General features: G+C 31.3%; 1 protein-coding gene across 3 annotated transcripts in view; it reads left to right on the forward strand.

The window, feature by feature from the left end:
• The first annotated feature begins 633 nt into the window (after nucleotides 1-633).
• Nucleotides 634-15,637, forward strand: part of LOC143222789 (transcriptional enhancer factor TEF-1-like) — a 132,488-nt gene continuing 117,484 nt past the window's right edge. For 2 of the 3 annotated variants that reach the window (XM_076449767.1, XM_076449768.1), the window contains exon 1: nucleotides 634-847. In XM_076449767.1, the coding sequence (XP_076305882.1) occupies nucleotides 799-847 (49 nt within the window). In that variant the 5' untranslated portion in view covers nucleotides 634-798. The remainder of the gene's footprint in view (nucleotides 848-15,637) is intronic. The other variant, XM_076449772.1, reaches the window with a different exon arrangement.

The following is a 15,637-nucleotide window of genomic DNA, read 5'->3' on the forward strand; positions in this document are numbered from 1 at the left end:
TATCCTTAGTTCAATGTTAGAATTTTGTCCTAAATTAATAAAGTCAGCTCAGATTAATATATATACATATTGTAACCATGATCCTATACTGATGGGGCCCGTAGCGCCAAACATGCTCGCCCTTTTAGCCGTGGGGGCGTTATAGTGTGACGGTCAATCCCACTATTCGTTGGTAAAAGAGTAGCCCAAAAGTTGGTGGTGGGTGGTGATGACTAGCTGCCTTCCTTCTAGTCTTACACTGCTAAATTAGAAACGCGCAGATAGCCCTCGTGTAGCTTTGCGCGAAATTCAAAAACACACCTATACTGATGGTGCTTTAGCTTCTCGTATGTATATCACGTAAACCATTAATTAAAATATATATAGTTGGATATTTGAATATTTGTATATGAACATTTACAGGAGAAAAAATGAGACAACTACAATTAAATCAAGCATCAAAGATTTCATTAATATTTTGTAATTCTTCATGAAATAACGTTTGTTTTTAGTTTTTTATATATTTCTGTACTTTTCTTCTTCTGTATGTATTTGTCAAAGCGGTCGATCATATAATTTGTGCTTTTAAATCAACGTACGTTTTACTTGCCTTGTATCTTCCTAGACAAGATAAGCTACAGTATTACTTGCCGCTAGAGAGCGCCTTAAAGGCGAGAAGCGATGAAAGGTTGAAACCGTTTATGTGTGCCAGCTTGCTTTGCGTCTACGACTAAGAATTGTTCATGGTAGTGTAGAAGATGCTATAACAACGTCCGCAAGTTAACTTGTGTGTTAAGAAGATTATTTTTAAACTTTATTATGGATCGCTTTTACCTGGCGCATGCGTATAAATTTGGAGCACCGTCAAGTAAGTGTTACTTCTTCTACGAATCTGAAATATATAGTAAGAAAATTGAAATTATCTTGAAAACGAAACCTTAAGTATGTCTTCAAACATATCATTTGCGAAACTGAAAAGTTAATGAACGACGTTAACATATTCTTAAGGAGAAAAACAGAAGTAATGTTACTTTGTCGTAATATTATTTAGTTATCAAAGAAACAAAAAACCCAGTTTGAAAAAAACTATCAGTTTTTTTAATTAATATTTGATAAATAATAATAGCCTAAGTGTACGGTTCTCTTAATACACAGTAATATTTAAGCGAACGTTTCGCTTTTATATCCTTTTGAAACGTAATTTCCAACATATGTACGGGAAAAAAGCTACCAATGCTTCAATGTTGAAGCTTATTGTTGGTGCCTAGACTGTAAGGAAGTCCAAATAATGAAAATATGCGTAATGATACAATGACTCAATGTTAAAGTTTGGTGTAAAGTAGTTCAAAGGATATAAGATGATAATATATTTTCTTTTACGAAAGGAAGCCAATTAATTGAGATAAAATCAAAGAATTTATTTTATTACATTTCTGTTGCTATTGTTTTACGTTTTTCATGAAAATATAGCATTTAACCCTAATTCTTTCTCATACAGCTTTTTGCAGTTTTAGAACTAATCACAAATTAGATTAATAATTATCAAATACTTTGTTGTATTGTTACAGTGTGAGTGATCACGAATGTTTTATTTGTTAGTGTATTTTATCTTCATAAAAGTTTGGTTATGTATTTTGTAACTGGAGTTGAAAATGCGACTAAAATGTAAATACATATATATATACTAGCAAAGACTCGCAAAAAATCTGTTATCAGTTGGTATCTTTACTGCAACAATATATCTTTAAATACAGGATTTATCAAAATATACAAAATAATTCTAATCGCAGACACCAAAATCTATAATTTCATTTGTTTTAGGCTTAGAATTAGTTAGTCTTTTATTAACCTGCTAGCGAAATGTTCGATAAATAGATACATTAATAGTGTAACTTGTGTACATTTTTTGCTTCAGTTTAGTTTGAGCTCACTTTTACCGTAATTCATGCTATTAATAAATAAACCTTGTAATGTTATTCTAGGGCATAATGTTAGAGCTTTACAAAAACAACGTTGATAACATTTTAAAATTTTGTTGTACAAAATGTCTACTAAGATATATTTACATAGGCATTTAGATAGTAAGGTGAGTGCGCAATTTCAGGACATTAAAAAACTGAGCATTACTGGTTATAGATGAGATTTTATCGAAGTAATCGACATTTTTCCAGCAGAATGAGTGTATTCAATGACTGAAAGTACATCAACCCGACTTCTGATTGATTAATAAGTGACAATTAGTCAATTGTCAGTCTGGAGTAACAACAACTTATGTTCGAGTCACTCCTGTGCAACATTTTCGCTTTACAATAGGAATAATTGAACCAACACTTTTTAAATAATTATTTTATTAATAAATTTTTTTTGCTGTTAAGATCATTGTACGTAGTTTCGTGCTTTTCGTTTTGGTTCAAAATTTTATTTTTTAATAAAAAAACAGTGACATCTACCAGTGTAGTTCAACAGTGTAAAACAAAATTTATAATGAACTTAGTAAAAATTAACAAACTTTCTTAAAAAGCTCCGTCTTTAGTAACAATAAACTTATAAAATATATAAACTTATATATTCTCATTTCTTAAAATCGCGCTTAAAACTAGTTATTAATTATTTCTTATTTTCAAAAGTTTATAGCAATTAGCTACAAATAAAAGTTTTTTTCATTACATTTTGACAGTTATGTTTCAAGTTAATTGTCCTTTACAAAACAGTTACTTACCTTGTCTCATTCTATAAAATGTCCTAATATCTTGATTCAAATGCAGAGAAATATTGGATCATTGTAGTCTAAAACTACTGAACCGATTTAAACAAAAGAATGACATGCTGTTTGGCTTATTACCCGGTCCGGCATGGCCAGGTGGGTTAGGGCGTTCGACTCGTAATCTTAAGGTCGCGGGTTCGAGTCCCCGTCGCACCAAACATGCTCGCCCTTTCAACCGTAGTGTAATTATAATGTGACGTTCAATCCCACTATTCGTTGGTAAAAGAGTTGGCGGTGGGTGGTGATGACTAGCTTGCTTTTGTTTATATGTAATGAAACACAAATACCATACATCATCAAACTAGTGCATAACTAGCTAGTTTGACAATAGATGACACCATTGTGTTCATGATACTGCAATGTTTTTAATTTATAAGCTTCTCATTCTGTTTGTATCCTTTACTGCCTGTGGAATCGAATAATTGATTGCAGCAACAAAATATTATCAAAAGCAACTTCATTAAGGACACAAACAAACTCATCAATAACTCACAACATATCAACATATTGCTCAATATCGTTGTATGGTGTGATTTGTTTACTCTTAGTTCTCATTTTAATGTAATTAAACAATGCTGTGTTCCTCTAATAACGTAATTAAATGGCTGGTTTGACCTCCAAAATTATATATTCTTCGACATTGGTTTTTACACTGGATAGTTAGATAACAAAACAACGCAGGCCATGCGTAACACACGATTCATATTTGCTGAATACACATAACCCATAACGAAAATTGTGTTATTAAATTTGTTAAATTCGTACCAAAAAATATACATCTAAAAAGATTATATAAATTACACATATATAAAGATTATTTTTTTACTGTTAGGATAAAAAACTATTCCCAAAATTCTATATTGAATACCTAGTATATTCGGAAAATAATGTGAAGCTATAAGGATATTAAGGATATCTATATCCAAGACAGTTAACATTACAAACGATATGCGTTATACCTCAGTGTCGCATAAAACATTCAGCGTTATACATACTTTAATAATATCTACCATAAAACGTTTAGTATATCATGTCTTTTCAGAATCTACTGAACAAAGGCTAGGAACACGAATGGGTATACAAGAGTAGAATAGAATCATACTTTCAGTCACTTACAGTAGGAGGTAAGGAGGCAACGCCATAAAAAACATGCACTGTATTGATAGTGGTAGGGGGTATGGTAGTAACCCCATAAAATCATATATCGTTCTAATAATGGTAAGAGATATTGTAGCAGTCCCTTGGAAACCATGGGCTGCAGAGATTAATTCTGAGTGTTTTGTTGGATAGGTAATACATTACCGTGGCTTCTTATTATTTTAAATGACGTATTACTCGAATAAACTTGATGCAAAAAGTAGTTACACTAAGATCATAATTGTTAGATTCTTTGTTTAGTTTGTCTGTGAATATAGGATGGGTGATGTTTCTGAACATCTGGCTTTATGATTACGTTATCTCTTTTAGATTTGTGTGTATGTACGTGTATAGAATAAAGAAGCAACTGGAAAAATATCAGTTTACTTTGCATGTACATCGTTTTACATGAATTGCTAAGATCTGAAAGTCAGAAGGCTAATTGGTTGATAATTCTTGAGGATCCGTTTAAATATAGTGCTAATTTAATATTATTGTACTATAATTACTAATACAATGCATGGTATTGAAAATGTCACTACCATGTTTACATTACTGGAGCTGAAAAGGTCTAGTCTAGGCAACTAAATATGTCTTAGCCTTACCAGCATGTTTTTTTAAACAAGCAGTTGAACATTAAAATCATAAAACTGGTTGATTTAAGCATCTTATATGGTTGTAAAGAGGTTACTTATTAATATTATACTATACTAACAATACAATATATAATAGTTAAGAGATTACTACGACGTCCACAATTGGCCATGGACATTGAGTGAGTGACTCTGGATTTAGTGAATGAACTCGTGTGTTACAGCTCCTTTCTAAGTGTCAACGGACACCTATGTCTTTTTGTGAGGGGGGGGGCAGTATATTGTTTCTGCAATATCCACTTTTCTGACTTAAAGGTTTGTTAGTTTTATATAACAACGAATAACACTGATTGTTATATGTTTGCGCCATGTTCATGGTTTACGTATTCATCGCTCATTAGTAGTGCTGGTGCTGTTACCCTCCAGTGGCACAGCTCTATGTCTGCGTGCTCAAACCGTTTGAGACTTGCAGTGAGCAGAACACAGATAGCCCATTGTGTAACAATGTGCTTTATTCAAATAAATAATAATAGTGTTACTTTGATTGCCCACTTATATATGATGTTGTTTCATGTTTGCGATATACATTATCAACCAATATTATTCATAATGACTACTTTTTTAGTAGAATCAAATAAGTTATTAAAATACAACGCTCTACATTTACGCAGTTAGAATATATTTATTAAACTCGTCAACAGCCTCCACATAAAAACACATTACATATTTGGACGTATGTGTTTGTTTTCTTACAGTAAAGCCACATAAGGCTATCTGCTGAGGCCACCAAGGAGAATCGAACCCCCTGATTTTAGCGTTGCAAATCCGTAAACTTACCGCTGTATTAGCGTGTGGCGTGTTGTAAGTCAACTTCAGGAGTTATTTACGAAAATATAATCCAGTAATTGTACAGTTGTTAGAAGTTGTATGGTAATACGTTCTATGTTGTTTTTAAAACCCACTGACTAACCTTTATGCTAAGTTATACCGTAGAATAACTAATTGGATGGTTAAATTTGTTTAAATACTTAACCTGTTAATCTTGAAATATAAAACTAAAAGTTTCTTTTTTATAGTTTTATCATATACGGATTTTGATATAGTACTTTTAATAGAGATTGTACTCTTAATAAATGTATTGAAGGCTCTTTCTGTATTATTTGTTTTGAATTCTTTTTTAATTGTTGCATTCTTAATTAATAACAATTGATATCTTTTCTCAGTACATATTTTCAAATCTCTGGAAACGTAAGTATAAAATGCTGAAATATCTTGTGTTCTGGCCCGGCATGGCCAAGCGTGCTAAGGCGTGCGACTCGTCATCTGAGGGTGGCGGGTTTGCATCCTCGTCGCGCCAAACATGCTCGCCATTTCAGCCGTGGGGACGTTATAAAGTTACGGTCAATCCCACTATTCGTCGATAAAAGAGTAGCCCAAGAGTTGGCGGTGGGTGGTGATGACTAGCTGCCTTCCCTCTAGTCTTACACTGCTAAATTAGGGACGGCTAGCACAGATAGCCCTCGAGTAGCTTTGTGCGAAATTGCAAAACAAACAAACAAACAATCTTGTGTTCTTTTACAACATGGTTCTTGGTGTGACGACATGATAACAGTGATATGCTTTCGATAAACTACTGTTGTGTAAATTACCATCTATATATATTTTGACGCACGCGTTTAGAAAAGGTAAGCTATTGTTTGCTCCAATTTCGTATGCAAATTAAATTGATGGTTCTGTATTATTTAAATAACTAGCAAATGACTTACGGTTGTTGTAAAGATCCGAACATCGTCGGAATTACTAAGTTAAAAAATGATGTTAAACAACAATAATGGTCCTGCTAGTAATTGTATAGATATGCTATGTGGCCTACTTTGAAGGCGAGTCAGTAAATTATGAAAATAAAGTAGAAATAACAATGACTTATAAAAAGTTTATTAACATAAAAAGTTTAGTTTTGTAAGTTACTCCTGTAGATAATAAAACCGTTGAAGGATTCGGTAGATAACTTTTAATTATTAAATGTAAAACATAATCTTTTAATTGTTTACTTTATTTTACAATTATATTTCTAATCATTCATACTTATTAGTAGAATGTCAGAGTACTGAATACATTTCTTCACAAGTACTAGTTGGCCTATACTTACTGTTTTAAAATTAAATGTATTTGAAGTGTATTTAGCTAGTAAACTGTTTCCAATTCCATACCAGTCCATAAGCGAATCGGTATGTTTTTAAATTGTGAATTAGTAATGAGAAAGAAACCTTTTGTCAACATTTAAATTTCGTGAAAGATTTTGGGCACTGTTGCTGCTAATGATTTTCAAAATTAATTGTATTTATACATACACACACACACATATGTATTAACAATCTGGTACCTTAGTAAAATCATTGCTTTTCTGTGATCAGTTGAACAGAAACTGAATTTTTTTGCATTTATTAGAAACGAAGTATTGGTGTGTTCTAAGATTATCCCCTTTTTTAAAAAAATTATAGCTGAAACGTAGTGGCTCATAGAATGGCTCTGTGTTTTATGTTTGTTTTCTCAAGTACAAGCATTAACTCACAGTTCCATCTCATGACCAATTTAAGATATAATTACAGCCGCTGCTATTGAGGATTCCATCTTGTTCTATTCCACTTTTGAACTTGTTAGATCATTTTATAAAAATATAATTTCTTAAGGCATTTTCTATTTATATTTTCCTCTGAATAACACTAATACTTTCCAAATATTAATTAATCTTTTAAGTTTATCAGTCAAGTCAGATATTTTCAGTTGATAAGTTCTTGATAGATCATGAAATAAAATGTTTAGTTTGGTGTTCTATTGTTGGTAACATTGACCTGAACTTCCTTTTAATAGCAGTAAAATAAGATCTAGTTAGGTCTATCTTAGTGTTTTATTGTTGGTAACATCGACCTGAACTTCCTTTTAATAGCAGTAAAATAAGATCTAGTTAGGTCTATCTTTGTGTTTTATTGTTGGTAACATCGACCTGAACTTCCTTTTAATAGCAGTAAAATAAGATCTAGTTAGGTCTATCTTAGTGTTTTATTGTTGGTAACATTGATCTGAACTTCCTTTAATAGCAGTAAAATAAGATCTAGTTAGGTCTATCTTTGTGTTTTATTGTTGGTAACATTGACCTGAACTTCCTTTTGATAGCAGTAAAATAAGATCTAGTTAGGTCTATCTTTGTGTTTTATTGTTGGTAACATCGACCTGAACTTCCTTTTAATAGCAGTAAAATAAGATCTAGTTAGGTCTATCTTAGTGTTTTATTGTTGGTAACATCGACCTGAACTTCCTTTTAATAGCAGTAAAATAAGATCTTGTTAGGTCTATCTTAGTGTTTTATTGTTGGTAACATCGATCTGAACTTCCTTTTAATAGCAGTAAAATAAGATCCAGTTAGGTCTATCTTAGTGTTTTATTGTTGGTAACATTGACCTGAACTTCCTTTTGATAGCAGTAAAATAAGATCTAGTTAGATCTATCTTTGTGTTTTTTTGTTGGTAACATCGACCTGAACCTCCTTTTAATAGCAATAAAATAAGATCTAATTAGATCTATCTTTGTGTTTTTTGTTGGTAACATCGAACTGAACTTCCTTTTAATAGCAGTAAAATAAGATCTAGTTAGGTCTATCTTTGTGTTTTATTGTTGGTAATATCAACCTAAACTTTCTTTTAATATCAGTAAAATAAGATCTATTTAGGTCTATCTTAGTGTTTTATTGTTGGTAACATCGACCTGAACTTCCTTTTAATAGCAGTAAAATAAGATCTAGTTAGGTCTATCTTAGTGTTTTATTGTTGGTAACATCGACCTGAACTTTTGATATCAGTAAAAAATGATTTAGTTCGGTCTATCTTATCGACAACAGCCAATGTTCCATATTTTCTAGTTTAAATCGGGTGTCTATATGGCACAGCAATAAGTTTGAAGACCTATAATGCTAAAAATTGGGTTTCGATGTCCATGGTTGGCAAAGTGCATATAGCCCATCGTGTAGCTTTTTGTTTAAATACAAATAAACAAAGCGTACATGGTTATGTAATCATCTCTGTAGAGGTTAGTTATATTTATCGTTGCGGTTGATGATTAATAGGTCAAGATTGAAAAGTTAAAGTTATTTATTCTACCGTGATACTTTTATAGAATTATTCCTATTTTCTTTCCTACATTATTTGTTATACCTTTCTCAACGTCAGTTCTCATCTATACCACATCATTTTACGTTAGTGCTGTAAACAATATAACTCTCAAATTAATTTTTGTAAACAATATAACTCTCAAATTAATTTTTTTAAACAATATAACTCTCAAATTAATTTCTGTAAGCAATATAACTCTAAAATGAATCACTGAGCACTAGTCCTTCTACCATCAAACTTAGTTTTGTTTATATTTGGTCACTAAGGCTGGCTTGGCTTCACGGTTAGTGTCTCGTACTGAGGACTGAATAATCCAGGGTTCGAGACGTAATGCTACTGTACTTACTCTGCTTGTTGAACCATATTCGCATTACAAAATTATTTGGTTCATAAACTGTACAAGTCCCTTTCGTGATGGTTGGCTACCTATCATCAAGAGAGTATAATTTAAATTTAGCACAAGGTTATAAATGAACCAAAAGGTCTCTTACCTAGTTGTGTATCTTGTGTGCTCATAAAACACTGAACAGGTTGAAAATTTCAGTGTCTACTCTTTGATATAAAATGAAATTAACTTATTATTAAAAACTTCTAAAGCTATTACCTTTTTTCGACTACATATTAAGATATTTCCCTTGTGGATCAACTATTAATATTTTTTTCAAATTAAAACTAATTGTGACTTTATACTTAGCACATTTTGGCCGATTAATTATTGGTCTTATATTAATGGAAAGATGCATTCTTTCATATATTCTTTATTTACATAATTTTCGTCTTTGTTATCTTAATATACAATTAGAATATTGTTTCTTATAAACAATTTATCTAGCTTTTTTCCAAGCGTGTTAAGGCGTTCGACTCGTAATCCGACGGTCGCGGGTTCGAATCCCGGTCGCATCAAACATGCTAGCCCTCTCAGCCGTGGGGGCGTTATAATGTTACGGTCAATCCCACTATTCGTTGGTAAAAGAGTAGCCCAAGAGTTGGCGGTGGGTGGTAATAACTAGCTGCCTTCCCTCTAGTCTTACACTGCTAAATTAGGGACAGCTAGAGCAGATAGCCCTCGAGTAGCTTTGCGCGAAATTAAAAAAACAACGAAAAAAAGCTAATTTTCTCTAATCTAGTTTGTCTTTTCTGGCACGCTAAAATTAGCAGCAAATTTTGGAATTAATTTTATTTGTATAATATTATATTCATTTTTTCCACCTCATACTTTGGCACTGACATGAAAACCCTGATAGGAATACACATATACTAAAATATCTTTCCTGTTTACAAAATTAAATATAACGAGAGTTTCATTTTAATAAAGGTTTCTACGAAATATTTTAAATTTACAAGACTATATTCATTATTTTCTCTAAATTACATAAATAATTTTTTTTTACTTTGTAATTGCAATTGGAATTTATTTATTTATGTTATACTCACCTTCCAGTAACTCAGCGGTATGTCTGTGGAATTACAATGCTAAAATCCGGGTTTCGGTACCCGTGGTGGGCAGAGCACAGATAGCCCTTTGCGTAGCTTTGTGCTTAATTCAAAACAATACCAATAACATATTATTTATACTTAAATGTTAATATTACATTTATCATGTAACCAACGTTTACAACTATTGCTCATGCAAAATCTCGCGTGGTATTCATTTTTTCTCTTATTGAAAAGGGGGCCTGGCATGGCCTAGCGCGTTAAGGCGTGCGCTTCGTAATCTGAGGGTCGCTGGTTCGCGCCCGAGTCGCGCCAAACATGCTCGCCCTCTCAGCCGTGTGGGCGTTATAATGTGACGGTCAATCCCACTATTCGTTGGTAAAAGAGTAGCCCAAGAGTTGGCGGTGGGTGGTGATGACTAGCTGCCTTCCCTTTAGTCTTACACTGCTAAATTAGGGACGGCTAGCACACATAGCCCTCGAGTAGCTTTGTGCGAAATTCCAAAACAAACAAACAAACAAACTTATTGAAAATTATAAAAATAGTATGAACTTTTCGTGCTTGAGTATTTTAATGTTGTTTATTATTAGTTTCTTAATACTATAAATCATCGTAAAACAAGCTAAGTTAATACGTTAAGCACAGGTTCGATGTTTCATCCTAAATACATGGATGAAATAAACAAGAAATATTTAACGGGCAACAACGGCAGTTTGTTTATGACGAACAAAGATAGCGTCCGTTCTAAAATATCTTGTAGGACTGTATTTAAGTATAAGAGCTAAACTAGATAACGTTTCGGAAGTCTTTCTCTCTGTCTTCTGAAACATTGTTCATCTACTGCAGGACTTCTTATAAGTGGCGTTACCTGAACAAGGCAGCCGTTTCACGTTCATACAACAAGAATCGTACCGAGAGAAGCGACGTTTAGACTTGGTGAGAAATCAATTGAAACGGACGATAGTTTGTTAGATTGTTTCTCATTTTATAAGAATATGTACAAAACAAAACACAACTCTAGCTCGTGACGTATTGTAACCTGCAGCACTATGTACAAATTATTTGTTATATGTATCCACATCTAAGCGTCCACATGTATAATTAATAAATATTATTATATTTCTTGTACTTTAAAGTAATTAAATGATTTGTTAGTGTTTTTACTTTTTTTTTAAATCAAACACAAAGCTACACAATTGGCTATTTGTGCTCTATCTACTATGAGTATCGAGACCTGGTTTCTAGCGTATAAATCTACAGACATACCGCTGTGTTTTTACTTATTAAGAACGTCTGGAATATCAGTTTTGTAATACTACACAATGTAGATATTTTCATCTTAATCATATATACTTCTACGTTAACAAGAATAATCTTTTCTTTTAAATTTTAATTTAATACTTTTATATTTACAGTACTTGTATAGCTTTGTTGTTTCTGAAATTACATTGTAAGTCAAGAAGTACTTTAACTGCTTTCACTAAATATAATCCAATCATAGTTCCCCTAAATACAATCCAATGTGTTCTTCATAGTTCTCCTAAATACAATCCAATGTGTTCTTCATAGTTCTCCTATTTTTGATATTGCGTAAGCATATATGCTCGCCCTTTCAGCCGTGAGGGCGTTATAATGTGACGGTCAATACCACTATTCGTTGGTAAAAGAGTAGCCCAAGAGTTGGCGGTGGGTGGTGATGACTATCTGCCTTCCCTCTAGTCTTACACTGCTAAATTAGGGACGGCTAGCACAGATAGCCCTCGAGTGGCTTTGTGCGAAATTCAAAAACAAACAAACAAACAAGCGTAAGCATATTTTACTTTTCTTTTTTTTTTAAATCTTGAAAAACTACTGTTTATTGTTAAAAAATATTACTAACGTATATTTTAAAACTGACAACATCCTATGAAAACAAATCTAGAAACTCATAAAACATCAGTTGAGTAATGACAAAATTAAGGGCATGTTTAACGAACGCTCTTCCGCGAACATGGTTAAAATAGCTTGAAATACATCTTGTCCTATTGCACCATTCGTTGATATAAACACACTAGACCGCTTAACAAACATTGGTACTTGAGTATGTACAAGTTTTCGACTTGTCGAGCCTGGTGTTACTATTTAGGTAGTATGCAAGCTGGGGAGTCCTTTCCGTTGTATAAACCATTTCTTACCTTCATTGATGTTCCCATAGAAGCGTGTTGCAGACACGATATGAGTGTAAATATTTAGTTCTACCTTCTTAAAAACACTCACCAGTGAATATCATCTAAGAAAAAGACTTTAAATTAATTGTTAACATGTTAACATCAGAATTTTGTGTTTTGATAAAACAAAATTAATGTAATACTTGAATATATTACAATGTACGTAATTCATATTTACGTGATCTTAGCTTATTTACTTATGCACGGAGAAATACTGTGCATTGTATGAGATATTTACACTCATTTGCTTTATATAAAAGGATCCACGTTCTATCTTTGTGTACAAGACCGTAGTCTAGAGTTTTAACTACTTCATATTTACAAACCAGACGTATTCAGCTATTTCATTTTTTGGTGTTATCAATGTAATTTAAAAATCTGAGGCAGATAAAAAATTGGTTATAACTGGTTCCCATTATTTTTTGTTTGTTTGTTGATAAATACAAAGCTATACAATGTATCAACTGTGCTTTGCCTACCACGGGTGTCAAAAACATATTTAGAGTTATAAATCCTCAGACGTAGCCACCGAGGGCTTCTCATTGTAACTCCGCATCTAGACATTGTCATCCAAAAGTGTTGTTGTTTTTCTAAATTTTGTAAATTTATTTTCTGGTGTTTGATTGAAATGTCACTTATACAATTACTTTATTAACGATTAATTTGACTAATACATTTTTCAGGTTTTTCAAAAGAAAAGAACATGTTCTTCCTTTTAGGGTCCCCCGCTGGTACAGCGATAAGTCTATATATTTACAACGCTAAAATCAGGGGATCGAGACACATCTTGCTATAAGAAAACACACACACCCCTTTTAGGTTTCTGAAAACATTTGATAATAAACCGTGTTTTTATTTTTATCTGGCTTAATGTAAACACACTAACGAATTAACTAGAAGTCGTAGCCTTCACCTAAATGTTCCTGGTTATTTGTAAAGGAAAAAAGATATGAAATACAACTAGAGGAAAGCCCTAAAGAGGACTCAGCTCTATTAATATTTACAATTAAACAAATAATCCTAAGAAAATTATCTAAAAATAAATCAAAACATTTTATCTGTTTAAATGACTGCGGTTATAGACTTTGTCCATTTGTGAAGTAAATAAGGTGAAAACTAATAAAGTTTGACCCATTTCAATGGCAAAATAGCTTTTTATCTTTTATAATAGGACCGGACGTAGCCTTGGGTCAACACGCTGGGCTGTGGATTCTACAGTGTGGATGCTGAAAAATGGCGATTCACACTTAGGGGCCTTGGTTGCATCATAAATGTGAAAGTGAAATACAACTACTTCATTAGAGATATCCATGAGTTGGTGCTATTAACTGGCTGCCTTTCCTCCAGTTTATTATTTCATTATAGAAACTGTTATCGTATATTTATCTAGTGTAGCTTTACACAAATATCTCTTTATTAACGACAACGTTACCAGAGAAACTGCTTTCATTAATTTTAATGAAAATAAACTGATTGGTCAATTACTTTTAAATATCGTAAGATATTGTTGCCAAAGTGAAAATATCTATTTTGTTTAAATCATTAATATAAGAGTAAGCCCTGCTTTAGTGTATGTTTGTATTTTTCTTATAGTAAAGCCATAACGCACTACCTGCTTAGCCCACCGAGGGGAATCGAACCCCTGTTTTTAGAGTTCTAAATTCGTAGACTTACTGCTGTACTAGTGGGGTGGGCCTACTTTAGTAAATTTCAAAATTATTTTTACATTATGTGAATCAACTTTGCTTTAATAATTATTATAATTACTTTTATTTTAGGACATTCAACTTTGCCTTAGTACCTATTATAAATATTTTAATGCAATATAAGATTAAACTTTGCTTTAATAATTACTTTAATATTATGTAATTAAATCTTACTTTAGAAACTATTATAACTTATTTTATATTATGTTATTCAACTTTACTTAATAACTATTAAAAGTATGTTTATATTAACTCATTTATTTCTTTAAATAAGCATTATAAGTACTTTTATATTAGTTAATTCAAGTTTGATTTAGAAACTACTGAAATTACATTCATTTTAGTATAATAAAATTTGCTTTAATAACTATTAAAATTACTTTTCTATTAGCTCATTAAACGTTGCTTTAGTAACTATAACAATAACTTTTATTTCAGGTAGTTAAAGTTTATTTTAGCAACTATCATAATTACCTTCATATTAAGCGATTCAGCTTTGCTTTATTCTATTTTAGTTACTTTTACATCGAGTGATTCAATTTATCTTTAGTAAACAATACACTTACTTATATTCCAGTTGATTCAAGTTTATTTTATTAACTACTATATTTACTTCAATATTAGGTGTTTCAGTTTTGTTTTAGTAACTATTATAATTACTTTAATATTAGCTCATTCAGCGTTGCTTTAGTAACTGTAGTAATTACTTTTAGTGATTCAAGTTTACTTTACTATCTACTATAATTCATTTTATATTAGGTGATTCAGATTGTTAATAGTAACTATTATAATTACTTTTTATTAGCTGATTCGATATCGCTTTAGTGATTTTTAAAACTAATTTTATATTAGTTAATTCAATTTTGCTTTATTAACTACTGTGATTCATTTTTTATATTATCTTATTCAACTTTCCATCAAAACTATTATAATTACTTCAACATTATGTGACTGAACATTGCTTTCATAATTATTATTATTACTTTTATATTATGTAATTGAAGTATACTTTAGTATTAATTATAATTACTTTCTACCTAGGTGATTGAATTTTGCTTCACTCATTATTATAACTACTTTTCTATTATGTGATTCAATTTCACTTTAGTAACCATTATAATTTTTTTTATTTTAGGTGACTCAGATATACTTTATTGACTATTATATTTACTTTTATATCAGGTGATTGAGCTTTGCTTTAGTAATTGTTATAATTACATTTCGTTTAGGTGATTTGAGTTCACTTTTGTAATGATTATAATTATTTTTATATTATATAACTCAACTATCCATTAATAACTATTATAATTACTTTTTACATTAGATGAATAATATTTGCTCTATAATGTTAGAAATCGTGTAGGTTCAAAAACTCTTAATAGAAATGAATTAAAACCCAATAACACGAGCGCTTTCGAAAGGTGTACCTTTCTTCTTCATGGGAAAATTTGCTTTAATAATTGTTGCAATTACTTTAATACTAGGTGATTCGAACTCTGCTTTATTAACTATTTTAATTAGTTTTATATTAGGTTATCCGTTTTTTCTTTATTAACTATTGTAATTAATTTTATTTTTGGCGATTCAAATTTACTTTAGTAGTTATTATAATTACTTTAATACTAGGTGATAGAACTTTTCTATTGTAAGT

This window comes from Tachypleus tridentatus, chromosome 8, assembly GCF_004210375.1.
Source record: "Tachypleus tridentatus isolate NWPU-2018 chromosome 8, ASM421037v1, whole genome shotgun sequence".
In the NCBI taxonomy this organism is placed as follows: domain Eukaryota; kingdom Metazoa; phylum Arthropoda; class Merostomata; order Xiphosura; family Limulidae; genus Tachypleus; species Tachypleus tridentatus.